We start from the raw sequence: 19,151 nt of genomic DNA, 5'->3' as shown, positions 1-19,151 counted from the left end.
CCTTTATCCAAAGTTATAAAAGAGTAATTTATGCAAATGAGTTTGCAGCCCAACCCCACTGCTACCTGCCAGGTACTTCCTTTATAATGGTCACATACACACACAAGCATCCAATCTGTCCCCTTATGCAGCGAAAACATCTGCCCACAGAAACAGATTTATACTTTGCTATTACAGGTAAGTTTTTTTCTATGGTAATTGAACGTGCATGATAGTGCTTCTGTATTTCTAGTAAGCTTGTTTTATTTCATTGTTTCAACAGCATGTACAGCACTGATTCAGTTCAATATTTACCTATGTGTTTAACAGATAGCATCTTAAAACTACAAGACCATTAAACACTATAATGTTTTCTTTTTCTGGAGTAATAATACCTATTTTTGGGAAAACATAGTATAAAATTGCATGCTGCTATTCAAATTACTCAAAAAATAGCCTGTTATTGCTTTCAATTTGTTTGTCTTATCACCTCCACTACATCGTCACATGTGGTTCAATTAGATCTGGCATCTAAACTGCCACAGAAGAGCACATAGATAAGTTTAATTGTGCAGTCTTACAATACTTTATTTACATTTAAGTTACACTTAAAGATGTTAAAGTAGGACCCACTGCTAGAAATAACTAAATATACACAGACACCATCAATTGATTACCACTTTTTAATTAGTGAAAAGTATGTTAATATACTAAATTCTTTAATCATTGCAAATATATAGCTACCTGGAAGATCAAATCAACAAGCTCTAAAATGTTTTACATGTATCTAATGGTATGGATATAAATATATAACACTGCATGTCCTTAAAACTGTCAAGGTTGTATTTTCAGGTTGAATGATCAGAATTAAATTCATAAATAAAAGATTATTTTATGCAGCAAAAAATCTATGACTCTTTATCAGAGTGATACTGCTGAGGATACATTATCCCTTTATGTTCAGCTTCACTGCTCCAGGCTGACATACATCCTTTCTTAGTGAAGTGCTTACCACAATTCTTAGAGGAAATGATGAATGAGTGAATGAATAAAAGAAGGAATGAGCATTAAATTCCTTCTGGAATATTTATGATGTAAATTGTTGTCAACTTTTGTTTAATTGACACTCATTTTAGAGTAGTTTTAGTTTTGTGAAAACCACCCCCCACACACACACACAAAACTATCATCTTATCTCTGTTAAAGTACTAATATATTTTATGGATATACAAACATTTTAAACATTTTTATCTATAAAAAACTCATTTAATTATACATTTTTGTATTTGGGACACCAAAGCCTTTATATATTTATTAATAGGCAAATATCACATCATTTCCTTGTCTCTATTAAACACCTGTGTCTTTCATTTCAACTTTTCTCCACTTGTCAAACAACATATTTGATCCCATTAACTGTTCAGCTTTTTGTTCTCTTAACTCTTTATTCACCATTAAAGCTTTTTCAACTTTTTCTGGTGAGACACAGTTACGTAAATATAGACTCTGGCAATGACACACACACACACACATATATAACCTGACACTCACTTCTGCACCCAATTCTTTGACATAGTAATTTAAGTTTTAAAAGAAGAGCTAACTCCATCAAGTTTAACCATTCCATCTATCCCTCCTGCTTTTGATCCAAAAAAAGGCAAGAAACAAACAAACAACCCCAACTGGCATATATATATATATATATATATATATATATATAAAGTCCAAAATCAACAATTGCACACCAATCACCACTTTTTTTAACCCGGTGCCAAGTAGCTGCAACAGCAAATCTTATAACATCCAAAAATAGTTACCGGCACTCCAGGGACTTCTTTAAATAATCACTCCAGAAACTGCAGTTTTCTAATCAACGTTTCAGTCTGTTTATTAGACTTTCATCAGGACATATGATATACCTTTTTGAAGGCATCCATTGTATTTGATAGCACTACCCCTCTTGGCAGTCAATTCTATAACTTTATTGCCCTCATTGTAAAGAGCAGGAGGACTTGGTGGAGATCTATTAAGCACACCCATCTTGCAAAAATCCTGCTCTGTCTACACAGAGCAATGGGTAAAAAGTGCTCCAAGGGAGAGCCAAAACTTACGTTTTTACCCACTGACTTCCCTATGTATTATGAGGCATCAACAGAGGTAGGCAAGAACATGGTTCATAGTGGACAATTAAACAATAGCTGGACTGTGTGAAAGGACACTATAATTTAAAAAAATATATAAAAAACAGTATTAAATAGTCCACATGTGTTCAGATCATTCTATTCCCTTTATTCCAAAATAGAAATAGATAGACTGTCAAAATATATATACATAAACACATACACACTGCCAGTATAAATGCCTGCCTAAACACACGCCTGCCCATCCACCCAAAGAAAACCATACTGGCTTACACTTGTCCTTGTAGCCACACGCTTACTTGTCCTATCATACATACACTTTCAAAACACAAACACATTTCCTCTCCTTCTCCCCTTTGGTATATATTAATATTCAACTTACTTCTCCCCTTTCTTGTTACTTTGCCTCTTTCTGCCCATCCTTTTCCTTTCTCATTACCTTGCCTCTTTCTGCCCTCCTCACCTCTTTCTATATCTCATATCTCCCCTTTCTCTGTTTCTCCCACCGTTTTCTTTATCTCTAGCCTTTCTCACTTTCCTCTCCCCTTTCTCTTTATCGTTCACCTTTGTTTCCTCCTCATTATCTCTTTCTTTTCTCCCTCTCCTTTTCTGTTATCTTATATCCTCTGGTGAGAGGATATATTATGCATATCCCATGGTTCTGTACAGTTGATGTATAGGGCAGTTGACAAAGATACATTTACACATACAGATGCAATATGAATTGAGGACCCTGCCCCTGACCTTGCCATCTAGCCTTCTGGCACTTTGACACAAACTTCCTGGCAAGAAGGTGGGCTTTTGAGGGCCCCGTTCATTATCTTACATTCTAAAGTGAATTGTATTGGTAATTGAGACAAAAGTCTATTTTTTTAATTCAATTTGTCTGCCTCTCTTTCTCCCACTGAACCTTTGTGTTTCTTTTTACTGCAGTGTTATCAATTAACTGTGAGTGTACAGGTCAGTTAATTTCATCTCTCTGAATAAACTACATATTGTAAGGGTTACAACCAACCTGCTTGCCCTTTAATACAACATTAATATGGGAGTATTTCTTAGTAACCAATTCAACTGTGCATTGCAATTTGCGTCACATCAACCAGTTTAGCCCATATTGCAGGAGTTGGCCCTTCACAATTAACAGCAAATCCAGTTAGCTAAGATGCTTAATTGGCTGTTAAACACTCATCACCTTGAAGAGCACTTCCTTATTTGAACATGGAGTGAACGTTGTATCTTTTAGATTGCATTAGGAAATCCACATATGTCATTTGTTGCATCTTGGCACAGAAATATGGCTATTTATGTATGTGTTTATTTTGTACTGATTTCCACTGTATAACACAGCTGACGGACGATTAGTATACTCCCATTAATCACGTACACTCTATGCCATTGAACTGCAATCATCAGTCACAGACAGGTCTAAAGAAATAAAAAGCAAACATTGTTTAGTGACTCAGGAATAGGCTGTCAACGCCTTTATTGTAATATAATGGTTATGATTAGATTAGCGTGATTTTAAAATGGCAAAAAAGCAAATTAAGGCCATGACCAAAATGAACTGTTAAATGATTGTCACCACAGATCTTTGCTCAGATAAACTGTCTTTATTGGAAAATTCAAATAATCCTCAATGATCTGATCTATTGTAAAATTATGTAAAAATATATTTCTACATAAAATGCAGAGAGATGCTGAAGGACGAGAGAGGAATATTTTGTGCTTAATTTCCTAATTTTCTGTTTAAACTTCAACTTTGTCAGAAACCTATTTCCCTTTTTGTTTTCCTGTGAGAAAATATTGCATTACTCATTTATGTGCAATGCAGACTGTATTTCCTCAATGCATGCAGTGATTTCTCAATAGCTATTCCCAGGTTTTTACAAGAAAACATGACTTGGCTTATGTCATAGCACAGATCTGCTGTTAAATCAATTTACTTTGTACGCAACTGTTTCTTGTTTTGATCTATTGTAGTATCCCAGGACAATGAAATGTCTTACAACCTGGCAACTGATTCTGTTTAATACATGGGCGTTACTAGTTCTGGGTAAGTTAAAAAATGATTTTCCTCATAAATGATATATATATATATATATATATATATATATATATATATATAATTTATTTTTCAGCGCAATATTTTATAAGGCATCCTTAATCTGTATATTTTCATGGTTCATGTTTATAATGATACTTTTAGCCCTGTTTTGGTAGATGCCAGTGGTACATGCTACATGTGGTAGTGCTTTCTATCCATGACTACTTACTACTGGTTTTCAGGATGTCCCCCCTGCTACCAAATATTTAATTGTGTTCATGATACTTTTGTGACAGGTGCTGAGTCGAATGTTGATTGGGAGGTTCAGCGTTATGATGGGTGGTACAATAATCTGGCCCATCACAGCATGGGTTCTGCTGGTAGGTAAAGAAACTAACATTAGTTCCCTGTAAACCTGTAAAAGCTATGATTTTTTTTTTAATAATAAAATAGGAGCTGTGGGCAGGGATGTATTTTGGCTGGGTGGTTGTCTAGGCCTGAACCATTTACCAGGGCACCAGTCCACTATGCTGAGCATCAGGATAGGATGTTGTATCCTGGTGCGCTGAATTTTAAGGCTGCTCAGTGCCAAGTAAGATTGCTTTGCGCCCCTCTGGAGCTGCTGCGCTAATCAACTTAGGCCAGAATACACCAGTGGACGTGTTCAAATTTTAAATACAGTCAATGGATTTTGTTTCCTGTGCTAATTATGGAATTGATTTTATTTTCATATAATAAACACTGTCTCTGGAGAGCATTTATTTAATAAATAAAAAAAACAATAATGTATTCTTCAGGGTAAAATAACCTCTTCCCTTCACTGAACTATCCAACGGCTTAATAGAGGTGACTAACACATGGTTTACAATTCAATAACCTATATAAAATCAAATCCCCAAGCCTAATTTTAAATTAGACAATGGCCGCTAAAAATGCTATAATTAAATCTAAAGGAAACGTCTGCACAATTCTGTGTGCTCTGTTGACAAATACAGCATGCTAAATTGATTTGTTTTAGTGCTATGTTAACTCATTGAATGCAAAAGGTAAAACTAACATAGCACCTGCGATGATGAATTTAAATACACCTTTAGTGTGGGCATTCAACCTTTTCATTGGTTATTAATACACTACTTTTTTTAATTCTGTGAACATTTTATTGTTCTCATTTTTATAGCCACAGTTGCATAGTAGGTGTGATGAAAGGTGGTATACTTGTGTCTCTCCAGGTTCTAATCTTTTGCGTCTCAGGCCAGCAACTTATTCTGATGGCGTTTATCAAGTGGCCGAGAAACAACTTCCAAATCCACGTGAACTCAGTAACGTGGTAATGGAAAGAGAATCAGGAATTGCATCTCTGCAAAATTTAACAGTGCTGGGTGTATTTTTTGGTGAGCTCATAATTCATTTTTAATAGCAGGCTAAAATCTATACATAATATTTACATGGATTGTATTAGTAGTTTCTCTTTACATCCCAATTGGAGTACGTTTTGACACCATGAAAAGACAAATCAGTGAGAGGGAGCAAAGAAGCAGTGCACACCAAGGATCTTTTACAAAGATATATTTTGTTTTAGGTTAGCATATTAATGGTACAGATTAGCTCAATGTTTCAGTCCCAATTGGAACTCAAGATGATAAACTCAGGTAATTTGTAATTTTGTATGCATTTTGTATTCAAAGGTGTCCAGATCATGATACCTTACAGTCAGCTGAATTATTTCTAGCACAATTCAAATAAATTGAGTAATTCTATATGTACCATATTTAAAAATATTGTGGATAAATATTTACCAGATACCTATGTGCGCTCAAAGATGGTGTCTGCAGTTAGCCCAAACAGCCTTGCTGAATTTTCAAATATCTATAGCCCGTTAAAGACCCTAGAGTAATTTCAGGGAAACAATATTATATGCAATATTAGTAGTTAATGTTGATTCAAAATTAATTAGGAGTACAATTATCTTAATCCCAATTATACAGGATTTCATGTCAATATATCTTGTCATGTACATCACCTTGCATTTTATATTGTCAACAATAAATATAAAAAATCAATTATATGCACAGTTCAGTTTATCAGTTTGACCTATTACCTACAATGTTTCGATTTGTGTACACCACCAAGGGTGCAGAAGAACACCATTTGTAAAGTAACACACCCAAGACCAAAGATAATTGGCAGCGGTAGAAGTTCATTGGAAAAACATGTTTTGACATTGTATTCTGCGTACTATAAACGCTAATTTTGTAGTCCACCTAAATGCATATATATAGTGTATGTGTACTAATATTATGACATTATGATATTTAAAAGGTTACCATGTGCTGTCAGAGATAGTGTCCACAGCGAACCCTGCTTGTCCTGCTGAATTCCTGAATATTTATATACCTGCTGGAGATCCAGTGTTTGATTCAAAGAATACAAGCAATGTGGTTTTGCCATTCCAAAGAAAGAAATGGTCTCTAGATACTGGGAAGAGCCCCAATAACCCAAGAGAACAGGTAAAGTAAAAAAAAAAAAAATACATGTAATGAAAAAGCTTTGCCAAGAGTTTTGCCAGCTGGCACAATTTCCAATGGCAATTACTGAACCATAGAAATTAGTAGAGATAATGTATTGTGACAACATTTTTATTCATAGCAACTGTCACTACATTAAAGCGACACATCACATCAAAAGGTGCAGATGTCATCATGTTCACCCAGATATGTGCTGCCTATTGTTATGATTCAGATTTCTGGTACTAAGGTATCATTAATTACATGCTAACTGTTGAGAATTGGCTATAAATATTTTACATTAAGCTCATCAGTACTGGTCACCTCCCACTTTAGATTACCATCTGCTTGCCAGTTTTGGCATTGTAGGTACAAAGTTCTGGTTTGTGTATATTGCTTAGGACGCATAGAAAGTAAAACTCCCATGAGCAAAGATTATTGTGACTAAACCCCTAAATGTGGGTCAATACAGGAATTCAGGGTGTTTTAGCTATATTTAAGTATTTACTTGGAGTGCAATTGTCCAAGGGAGGTCTGGTAACTCTAAGCAAGGTAGATCAAGTCAAGTGGGCCCAGCCAATGCGATGACACATTGTAAACATACTTTATAAGCACTATCCATATCTAACTATCCATACAGTACATTCACCCAAGGGAAAACTTATAGAAGGAGCATAGTAAAAAACAAAAAAAAGACAATGAATAGGTAGCATTTACTCCTAGCTACTCAGATGCCTCAGTGTGTAGAATTTTAAATATAACATGGAAATGTAAAAAAGCTTTCTGTAGTGGTACAAAACCTTAAAACCAGATATCAACTCCATTCAGAATGACATTGGTTTTCTATTTGAAATCACGCACAGGTTAACTCGGTCACAACTTGGATAGATGGCAGTTCCATATATGGCTCTTCTCATTCTTGGAGTGATGCCTTAAGAAGTTTTTCTGGGGGGAAACTGGCTTCTGGATCTGATGAACTGTTACCAAGTTATGCAAGAAATGCCCTACCAATGTGGACGGTTCCAGATCCATCCACAGGCCAAAGAGGAAACAGGGGGATTTATGGTAAGTTTCAATACTTTTAAAACATAGCTGGTGAAAATCAGCCATTGCAAAAAATTTTCTTATACCTTAGACATACATGGCTATTAATAAACAATAATTCTGGTACACACACACAACAGCAGTAAACCACATGTTCCCTTTGATTATGCCTCATTTGGTGCTTACTCCCTGAATTATTACTTATAATTATGGCAGTGATAGCAGCACATCCACCAGGCTCCTATGTATTTTATTGTAGGCCCACTAAGCCCTTCTAGGTGGAGATGCTTTTTCTGTGATAATAATTAAATTTACCCCATCAAACCATATATTTTTGAAAACTAGAAACCCCAAGGTATTTCAAATGCTAGTATCAAACAACACCCTGATGTGTGTTCAGCAACATCTCCCGAGTACAGTGATACCAATCATGCATGGGTTTGTCTGGTGTTTGGGGTTAAAAGGCCACCTTTGGGAAGTGCACTTTTCCCCCCCATTTTGGTCAGTATGTGCCTATGCCCGATCTTTGAGCCCAGCCATTCTAATTTACCCCATCAAACCATTCATTTTTCTTAAATTACCCCTTCGGGATTTGACATGCTTTTACTTTAATTCTTTCCATGTCAAGATTTTTGGGAAGATACAGCGCTAATTTGAGCACTTGCTCATAATAATAAACTTTATTTACTTTTTATTTATGGTTCCTCTGATGCATAATTATTTTTAAATGTTACCACTTTTTTTTTAAGCTTTTTTCCCCCATATTTTTTTTAATTATTTTCTAAATATTTTACTAATTACTAAAACAATAGTATCAGTCCTCAGTAAACCACAATGACATTTGGAAATGGCAGTTTAAGGAAAAAAAGAAAAATCTAGAAATATATGTGACAGTATAAAAACCACTTTTAATAAAATCGCAACCGTCAGTCTAAGAAACCACAGGGCCCTTGTGGCTAGACACAGTTGCTTAATTACCACAAAAATAATAAACAGAAAAAAGAAATACCAAAAAATATATACTAAAACATATAATAATATAACACTCCTGATCAATATTGGTACACGGTTCAGGCTTAATGAGTATAAAGTCCCATATAAGAAAAACCTATAAAAAATTGTATCCAACTAAAAAAAACTTTGTAGCAATTGTCCTGCAACATGAATTTGTATCAACAGTGTTTCAGCACTGAATACTTCAAAACATCGTGCTGATGGTAAAATATATGTAGAAAGATGTCCGCAAATATTCAATATGGTATGGATCCCTTGGGGTAGGCAGTAAGCACTATGTATTTATAGAATCACTGGCCGGTGCCTTATTTGGTAAAACAGATGCTCTTTTTCTTAACGGATCATAAAAAGATGGTACACTGTACCGCTCACCATCTGATGTTAGACCGGATTTTTGTCGCTAGCAGATCTTTTCCAGTACAATGCTCCAACTGGGAGATATGGCTCTGGATGGAAGGTAGCCAATCACACAGGCGAGCGCACTGGCAATCACCGGCATCTGACGTAATAGTATGGTGGATGTTGGCGCCTGGGAGGGGCCACCCCTGATGCCGATCTCGGTGTTGCTGAATGCCTCGTCATAGATGCATTACAGCAACACCGTTTAAGCAAAGAAAGTGTTCGTAGATCACTTGCTAAGCTCGTTTAAGGTAATGAAGTGCCAGACACATCATTGGTTGTCAATGACCATTTTTGCGTGACGTGCCTGACCCATCAATGGACAGGCACAGGGGTTAACTGGTTTGAAACCAGCTGTCATATCAGTATTTAAATGTTCTATCTTTCATAGGAAGTTCATTAATCTACAAAATCTACACATGTATTGTTTTACATACTTTTTTCTTTCCTTTATAGGTTTTGGTAATGCCTTAGCTAACGAAAGTCCATTCCTTCAAGCTGAGAGTATTGTTTGGTTTCGGTACCATAATTACATAGCAAAAACATTTGTTGAAAAAAATTCACATTGGTCTGATGAAGTTGTGTTTCAAAATGCCAGGAAATGGGTGATTGCTACTTACCAGGTGATGTTTTACACAAAAGAAAAAAGAAAATAAACACATTACATTTGAGGGGATAGCAAATTTACAGTTATTCAGGCTGTACACTCACTACTTTACATTGTAGCAGAGTGTCATTTCTTCAGTGTTGTCACATGAAAAGATATAATAAAATATTTACAAAAATGTGAAGGGTGTACTCACTTTTGTGAGATACTGTATATATATCTATATATATGCATCTAATTACCAAGGTATTGAAGTTGGCCTTTCTCTTTTTGTAGTTAATAATGGTGCACTAAAACATCCTACACTAATATATGTTGTTTTTATGTTCCTTTCAGAATGTTGCTTTTTATGAGTGGTTACCTTTATTTGTGTCACGCACTGTATCGCCATATCAAGGTATTGGTCATTTGATTTACACAGATATATATGATCCTTAAATACATTTAAACATGCACACTCATGTAATTCAAAACCGATGGACAATTGCCAAACTAAGGCAAATTTGTTTGCCATAGTTCATGTGGCATAAATCATAAGATTTCCACAATGCCCAGTCATTGGTCGTTATATAGATCACAGTGTCAATTACCCACATAAATTTAGATTTTTGAAGAAATTACTGATTGTACACTGAAATCTCATTAATTAGTAAGCTATTCCTTCTCTAGTGTACAAATCCAGACATTTATTGAGCATACTGCTTAATCACTGCCCAATGTCTGTTGATTCCATGTCAAAAACGATGTCTAAATATTAGACATGTGCAAATGGACCAGAAACAACTAATTTTTTGGTTTGTTTTTGGCCCATTTATTTTCAGGCAACAAATTACATTCCCTATTTTGGTTCGGATGGAAAACAGGGGGTATTTTCACTCGCATTCACTCTCTCATATTCTCACACTTTCATTCTTGTACACCTCTCACACTCTTTAAATGTTTCCATATTCTCTGTCGACCATTTGCCCTTCTGCTGATCACCTTCTGCTTCTATTTTTCATCTTTTATCTTCTATCCTCGCCTGCATCTTGGCAGACATAACCTGTGCCATTATGCGAGAATGAATGAGAATGAGATTGTGAGTGAAAGTGCCTGCAAATTTTGGACAAAAACTGAGATTTTCGCTTTGCTTTCATCTGCTTTGTATGGCCTTGTTTTTGTGGCTTCGTACTATGCCCGAATTTGCAATTCGTATGGATCCAAATCCACAAATCTAATAAATATAGTTATTTGCAAAGACTGAAATTATTCTAAGATTGAAATCCTGAGGATTTATTTATTTTAGGGTACAAACATCATCTGGATCCTAGCATCTCCACTGAATTTTTGGCCTTAATAGAACAAATGATATATTCCATGATGCCTTCAGGAGTTTATATGAGGTAACAAAACATGTTTATTATATTAAATTCTATATTGCTCTTAATCAGGCTTAAATATGGAAGGAATGAAGAATATTAACTCTTAATTGTATTTTTTAGAATAACTATGTTTAATAAATAAGTCCTTATTAATTCCATACATATGCCCATGTTTATACAGAAACAAAGAATGCATTTTTCAGAACGTGACTGGATTACATGATCAGTCCTGGCCAGCTCTTCGTTTGTGCAACAACTACTGGAACAGAGAGGTTAGAGTTTCTCAAGCAACAAATATTAAATTATTTATTTTAAAATACTTAATTTATAAAGGAAATCGAGTGCTATATAGATTTAAAAACCTGTAAGGCTTTTTTTGTGTGTCATGGAGGCTATATGTATGCACAGTAGACACAGTATGGAAGTATTTATTTATTTATTTTATCGGTTGGATCGATGTGCACAATCACTTTGATAACATGGGTTACTTATAAACAATTGTGGAGATAGTTCTTTGGTGTATTTTGCAGCACTTAATTTATATTTAACAAGATTGTTTTGCACACCACTCACACATGTATTTATATTTGGCATTAAAAAACCTGCTCAGCGTAATGTAATTGCTTCACTTATTCTAATCTCCATTAGGATAATGAGCCATTTTAAAAACATGTTTAGAGCAATGGTTCCTAACCCAATTTTCAATGCACACATTGGGACGGAATGCAGTGTTGGTAAATTTGATGATTCGTATGAAGCCATCAAAACGAGGCTAGACCTCCTACGAATTGGACAAAAATGAAGCAAAAAGTTCTGAAGTTTTGTCTGAAATATATGGGCCCGCAAGTGGATGGCAGAGATGGTACGGAAACATTTAGAGAGTGTGAGAGTGAACGAGAATAAGAGTATGAGAGAGTGAGAGAGTAAGTGAGAGTGAATGTGGGCACCGGGCAACAAATTAAAAATGCCCCCGAATTTTTGGCCAAACCAAATGGCCAGGTAACGTAACGAGGGGACCAAAAATGAACCGAAAAAATTATCCTAATCATTTTTGGCCCTTTTACACGCCTCTAATAATAATAAATACTGTCCTGTTGAGGTGCTTTGAGGACTGGGTAGGGAACCACTGGTCTCCAGTTGTTTTCATGATAATTCCCCATATTACTAGCTATCTAAGATAAACGAGTGACAAGCATAACATAACCTTTAAAAATTCCCTGATTTCAAGAATCACTAACAGAAAATTCTTCATTAGAATTTCCAATTTGTTGCAACAGTGTACAAAATTCCTAACTGACTGTAGAGGCAATGACATTCTTAACAATATAATGGAGATAAATAAACATGATAAACATCAGAAATACCTTCTCTAATATAACGAAATGAGGGTGTGTTACTTACACAAATATATTCCCTGTATAACCAATGCTTGTGTAATTTGCATCTAACTAAGGTTTGACTTATTTCAGAATCCAAACTTAAAAAATGCCACTGATATCGATGAATTGTTACTGGGAATGGCTTCCCAAATAGCTGAAAAACAAGATAACATTATGGTGGAAGACCTTCGAGGTATAATTTGTATTGCAGTGTTTCGATATTTATACTGTGGAAAAGTCCTATATTTGTAATATATTTATGATTTATTTTAGGGTTTTTTTATATTATCAAATGTAAACATTAAAATTAGTGACACACCAAGTTAGTTCTGCTCTCAGGCCTACTGTGTTCAAGTGATCCAAATATATTTGCACAAAATCTGAATTGGAACTATTTTTTACATGTTTTATTGTTGTACGTTTTCGGGAAGAGGATTTATTACCATGTATTATGTCTGTCCAGAGTTTGGTCTAATACTAGAGCAGATCCTACATCTTAGCAATTACAGCGTTTTCCAGCATATTAATCAAATAATGCCTCCACAGTCCTCTTTCTGTATGCAGTTGATTGCTGATAATGGAAACAATGACTCAATGCCCTAGACAGCCACATAATTATCCTATGTGTTAGCTCTGATCATGTATAAACCAAACACAAGCAGTGGTCCATTCTAGAGCTCACATGACAGAAATCGGTTTATCCACCTGTAATTAATGTAACAAATTATATGCTGATTTGGGTATATAAAGCCAACTCCACAAACTCTTGTCAATGTTAATAGAAAAATAAATCCCAAAGTCAGCTATGATTAAAAAATGTTATGTAGCTTGTCATGCCGTGTTGTGTAATGTAAATTTCTCTTAAGTTACCTGCAGTTTAATAATAGGTGTTGAATTGGTGTGATTTTATTAAATTCCATATGTCCGGTTAATGCAGATTACTGGTACGGCCAAATGCAGTATTCTCGTACAGATTTAGCAGCTGCTAGCATCCAGAGTGGAAGAGATTATGGCCTTTCTAGCTATAACAAGATGATGGAGTTTTATGGCCTTCAGCCCCTCAAGCAGTGGGAAGATATCCTGACCCCTGAAATCAGAGAACAGGTTTGTATTATTGTTTGTATCATATGATAATATGACATATATACTGTGCATATGTGTAGATATATATAGATACAGGCACAGAATGCCTTGTGTGTTGCTGACTGAAAAAGCCACACACTCACCCAATCTGCCAATTTGAGCTGTAAAATGTAGCGTGCAACCACACATTTCTAACAATACTTACACCTTAAAGTACCAGGGCCACCCTGTCATCTTCAGTACAGCCCTATATTACTGTACTCCATATCTTAATAAATAGGTGTGTACCTTTATTTACCTTAACTTTTCTTTTGTCAAATGTTTCCTTAATTGCATTCAAACAAAGTTGGAGTAATGGCTGTACTGGAACCGTACATATTCCCCTAAATTACCTGAATGTTCTTGCCTTTTAGATACAGCATATCTGGTATGTTTTTCTATACAAAACAGATGTATCATATCAACCAATATGTATATGTACAATACAAGCAATTTTGATGTCATGGAGCAGCATAACACTTGAAACTAAACATGTAGATTGCTAGGCATCAGTCATAAACTAGGCCTCCTCTGTTTAAATTTGAATAGCTGGTTTCCTGTGCAAAGACTTACATAAAATGTACCTTAAACTGAGCCGGGAAATGTTTCATGTGCGCTGGATTAAAATTGTCAAGTTCTTATTATGCTGGGTTGCTGCTATCATTCTCATTTGTGTGCAGCTGCAACAATCTGATGTTTAACATAAATAATATCAGATTTTGGAAATATTTGTTCTGATTTGTTATGAACGTGTATAGCGTTCTATGTGATAGCAATAACATACAATAGAAAGGTTGCATAAGATAAATCATTAGTTTTTCAGACCCAAGTCTGAGCAAAGGCTTGGGAAAGAACTCATTGCATGTCTGATTTACAGATTGTAAGCCTAGCCTCTAAAGCAAACAAGTAAAGTGTGCTTACACAAACTCATTTGTAAGCACTCAATAAAAATGGTATCATTATTTTAGAACCAATGCTTCATCATTGTTTTTCTGTTATCTAGCTCGTGTCATTGTATAAAAATGATATAGACCAGCTAGAGCTAATTCCTGGAGTCCTGCTGGATGTCAAAGGAGGCCATGGTGAACTTGTGTCAAATATTATTCTTGAACAATTTTATCGACTAAGAGATGGAGACAGGTTCTGGTTTGAAAATGAAGGAAATGGGTATGTGTTTTTATGTTTTAAAGAAGTTCCACAATTTTAGACACCCCATGTAAGGAGCAGCTACTGTAATCTAAACATATATTAACTATTAATATAATATAAATGATAAAAGGGCTAGTGATGACCAGGCAATAAGTAATTAATTTGGTGGTTCAAGTTGAAAGGAATTCTTAATGTACAATAAGTTTTGTAACTTAGCGACATCATTACAAGGCAAATGTTTACATGAATGGTGGGATTTTGTGACCCTCGTCATACTAATGTGATGAAGTTATAATATAATGCGATATAACAATGGTGTTATTGTGAAAAGTAAATCCAAGCAAGGATTTTAAAAGGTCTAAAGCAAAGTTTTATAGCCCAAGGTCTTATATTTAAATCAGATTTTGCTGTGTTTGTATCAATATTTTCTTTGCTTTGTTCATTGACATGGGTTTACTAATAAAGAATGGATATACCCCTGGGCTTTTTGCCTAAAAACTAAAATCTTTTTCTCAATTAAATTAATTAGCATTAAGCATTATAAATTTATAAAATAAGTTCATGTTATTTCCCTTTTGAAGTGGGGTTCCACTAGTTTAAAAATCTTCCCTGACTGCACTTCAAAAAGTGTCTTATTTAGTAAAAACTCAATTGAAAAGGAAAACAAGTCATAAACTTCTACCAATACACTTAACTCTGATACATATGTAGAATGCAGTTCAACGTAATAACTTTGATGTGGCTAATTTCATTGAGAATTGATACTTTTCTGGTAGACAGCCCAGAATTGTATGAAATCTCTTGTAACCAAATCAAGTGAAAAAAACAAAATGCCTATAAATTGCACTATTACTGTGATTTGCTGTTGAATGGCTTAAGTGAAGTTGTTTGCTATTAATTTCTAGGTGTTTTTTAAGCAGCCACTGTCTAGCTTCTACAACCACAAATTATTATTAGGCATGTAGTTTAAATGCAAACCAGGCATTTCGTCCGCTGTTATCATTATTAAAGGCTTAACTGGCTAATTGAATTGAGGCTAATTAAGTGTGTGTTCATCACAGTTACAGCCTTGTAGTTCATGCTACAACTACAAGTCTAATGGTGTCTTTCAAGAGTACAAATGAGATTCTATTTGAAAGCTATGTTTAAAGGACCACCATTTGTTATACTCTTTCTAGTTTATTTACAAAAGAAGAGATTGCCATGATCCGAAGAAGAACGTTCCGTGATGTGCTGCTAGCTGTCATTGATGCAGAGGAAAACGACATTCAAGATAATGTATTTATGTGGAAATCAGGTAAGGGGCTGTGTTTGCAAATTTGTCACTGACACAAATGGTATCAGGATACATGACATGTTCAGATATTGAAGGTTAAGTATGCTAGGTGAGTGATATATTGAACACAATTTCCAATCCCAAGAAAAACATATTCACATTTAAATCATTCCTGTGATTGACTGCTCGTTGGTTAGAAATTCCACCAACTGCACTTCATCACAGTTGCCCCCCCCTCTCTTATCTTGTAGACTACTAAAACCCTTTATTCTGTCAATGTCATGAATGCATTCAACATTTGCTTTTGTCTTGCAGGTGATCCATGTCCTCAACCTAAGCAACTAAAATCTCAGGATTTAGAATCTTGTGTGCCTTTTAAAATAACTGACTATTTTGAAGGATGTGGTGCTGGCTTTGGAATCACTATTGTAGCTCTTTGTTGCTTTCCTTTAGGTAATGTTTTCCAAGCTTTGATGTTGTATTTTGTGTTCATGTCCATAGCCATAAAACTGTTTAGAAGCCATTTCATTGACTATATTCAGTTTTAACTTTATGTATTTTTTATGGCATCTTTGTTACAGATCAACATTACATTTTGCGGATAGTTTCTTTTTATACTCAACCAAATGAGGGATTCTGCTAAAAGACATTTGCCATCACACTTTGTCATGTTACATATATAACTTCTTTCTGTGAATGTATGATTGTTCCTTGTTTCTAGAATAACACGTTTTCTTTTCTTTTCTTTTTTTAAGTGAGTTTACTTATGGCGTACTTGGTAGCAAAATCCCAGAAGAAAGCATTCAGCAGAATGCAAATGAAAAGCAACAATGTTGGCTTCAATAATACAACCGGTACAGATGGTATACCAGGTAATGAACCGTATAATGCTGGATTAAGATACAGGGACATAACATGAAAAAATTACCGAATTACTTCATCAAACTATGTAATATAAAATGATTCAATTTACTGACAAGTCCCTTCTGCAAAACACATTGACATTTTACAGAGAAACATTTGGTAACATGCATGCACATTTCTATAATAGATATTTAACATGATTAGCTTAGAGGAAAGACAGACCATTTGATATGAAGAAGTAGTGCTGGGAAAACCGATAATAGGCTAAAGGCTAAGATTTTTTTATATATCTTCACTGATAGGCTAGTAGTTAATTGGAATTACCTTCGGGTAGTAATGATAGAAATTAATAGAATAGTGCAATTTAAACATGTATGGGGTATGCAGAAAGCAATCCTAAACAAAGACAGGAACGTTTAAAGTATCACAGCAAATACTTTTTTAAAAAGGCAGGTGGTTCCCATTGCAAAAATCCCTTTATCTTTGCCATATTTTTACTTCATCGTTAAAACTCTATTTACAAAGTATATCCTAAGTTCTTGCTAATTCTGCGCTTTCTTTTTTTCAAAGCCTTTGAATGGTGCGGTCCTGGAGAATCAACGCAACAAGTTTTGATTCAGTTTCATCCAAATCAAGCCATTAAAGTTCTAGATAACAGAAAAACAAAAGCCAGAGTTATACATTTACATAATCAGCAAAATGTTAATGTGGCCTTGTCAAACAATGATGGAAGCAAGGCTTTGTGTCTCAAGATCCCCAAAGAATATGACTTGGTGAGAAATAATAATAATAACAATAATATGTCTAAATATACCATATTAACCAAAGTCTTTCAAGTGAGAGAAATCTAGCTAGTTTCTATGTTATTCTATAAAATATATTTATTTCATATTCTGGTGCCGCACAATAAGAAATAAAGTGGACTAATTATTTTGGTTCTGACAAAGTATTTTATGCTGGTATATTCCTCATAGGTAGACTAGAATGGAAATTAGGAAAAGCCTGATTTCTAACAATCTATCTGTTATGGTATAAATTATACCTTAAGTACCACAAGTTTAAAAGTAGCAAAGAATTGAAACGTGGACGCTCACCCCCCTCTTTGAGGAGCAGAAACTCTGAAGAGTTTACTGCATTATGTCTTTGTCGATACAATGCTTTAAATACTTTAATATACTACCTTTTGTTACATGGTATATTGGAAACACAGAATTAACTGACAAATAAGAACCCATCTAGTCTGCTAACTTTTCCTGCTGTACGGATGCAAACCTTGATCAAGCTAGTTTGTTACTGCATTTTAAAATGTCCTTGCTGTATTAGCCTCTAACACTTCCACTGGGAGGCCATTTCCACAATAACATTTTCAGAAATAAATGTGTACATTAAATTTCTCATTTTAATGAGACTGTTCTTCATTTTTTAGGTGCTTTTTTTCGGAAGCAAAGAAGACCGAACAGACTTCATAGAAAGATTTAACGAAATGTTTGAGGGGACTGGAATTTTTGTGTCATTTACTCAGTTGAAGGAAAAACATCTTTTAGATGCTTCCATTTCAAAAAAACAAAGACAAGAAATTTTGGAGATCTTCTTTAAACATTCTCTATCTCATGTATGAAACATTTTTTTATTGTTATAGCTTTTTTAAGATGTGAAAGCAGCACAATATCTACATCCCAAAAACTCCAAACACTAAAAATATCTAAATATAATGGCCAGCAAAACATACAAATATGCATATGCAAAATACCCCGTGTCAAGCAATGCTTTTCAGCTAATTCCTCCTAGTCCATTCTTGTCTAAATTTGTGTGGGATGAGACATGAATAGTTAGTCATTGTGCCTAAGGACATCTGGAATAAAACAGCAGCCCTGTAAGTGTATATTAGTACTCCAGACATCTGTAGTCCAACACTACTTCCTTGTTTGGCAAATAACATAAATAATTCAGCTAATAATAACCCTATCATACATGTTTTCCATAATACCTCAGAAATCAAATGATATTTAAATTAAAATGTGCCCATCATTAAAATCAGGTTATGTTTTTTCTCCTAACAACTTCTCCACCTTTCCCGCACAAATAACCAATTCAAACACCTTCTAACACATCTCACATTGACCACTGCTGCCTACTTGTAACTGTGCCACAGTATACTGCAGCAAGTGTTCTCTTCACAGGAATAAAGCTACTTATTAACCGATGTCTTAATAAGTTTGGATGTTATGTATTGGTCAATGTAAAAAAAACCCCTAAAAACAAAACACT

At 34.8% G+C, this 19,151-nt stretch overlaps 1 protein-coding gene across 2 annotated transcripts in view; it reads left to right on the top strand.

Moving 5' to 3' along the window:
- The first annotated feature begins 95 nt into the window (after positions 1 to 95).
- Positions 96 to 19,151, top strand: part of LOC128490100 (dual oxidase 2-like) — a 31,753-nt gene continuing 12,697 nt past the window's right edge. For both annotated transcript variants that reach the window (XM_053461834.1, XM_053461833.1), the window contains exons 1-18: positions 96 to 177; positions 4,101 to 4,173; positions 4,461 to 4,544; positions 5,394 to 5,555; positions 6,484 to 6,671; positions 7,532 to 7,733; positions 9,582 to 9,748; positions 10,069 to 10,129; positions 11,018 to 11,114; positions 11,275 to 11,365; positions 12,563 to 12,665; positions 13,410 to 13,576; positions 14,598 to 14,761; positions 15,922 to 16,040; positions 16,335 to 16,472; positions 16,775 to 16,891; positions 17,454 to 17,656; positions 18,310 to 18,495. In XM_053461834.1, coding sequence (XP_053317809.1) covers positions 4,113 to 4,173; positions 4,461 to 4,544; positions 5,394 to 5,555; positions 6,484 to 6,671; positions 7,532 to 7,733; positions 9,582 to 9,748; positions 10,069 to 10,129; positions 11,018 to 11,114; positions 11,275 to 11,365; positions 12,563 to 12,665; positions 13,410 to 13,576; positions 14,598 to 14,761; positions 15,922 to 16,040; positions 16,335 to 16,472; positions 16,775 to 16,891; positions 17,454 to 17,656; positions 18,310 to 18,495 — 2,310 coding nt within the window. In that variant the 5' untranslated portion in view covers positions 96 to 177; positions 4,101 to 4,112. The remainder of the gene's footprint in view (positions 178 to 4,100; positions 4,174 to 4,460; positions 4,545 to 5,393; positions 5,556 to 6,483; positions 6,672 to 7,531; positions 7,734 to 9,581; positions 9,749 to 10,068; positions 10,130 to 11,017; positions 11,115 to 11,274; positions 11,366 to 12,562; positions 12,666 to 13,409; positions 13,577 to 14,597; positions 14,762 to 15,921; positions 16,041 to 16,334; positions 16,473 to 16,774; positions 16,892 to 17,453; positions 17,657 to 18,309; positions 18,496 to 19,151) is intronic.

Source organism: Spea bombifrons, chromosome 4, assembly GCF_027358695.1.
Source record: "Spea bombifrons isolate aSpeBom1 chromosome 4, aSpeBom1.2.pri, whole genome shotgun sequence".
Taxonomy (NCBI): Eukaryota; Metazoa; Chordata; class Amphibia; order Anura; family Pelobatidae; genus Spea; species Spea bombifrons.
This window is presented reverse-complemented; position numbering and strand designations above follow the sequence as displayed.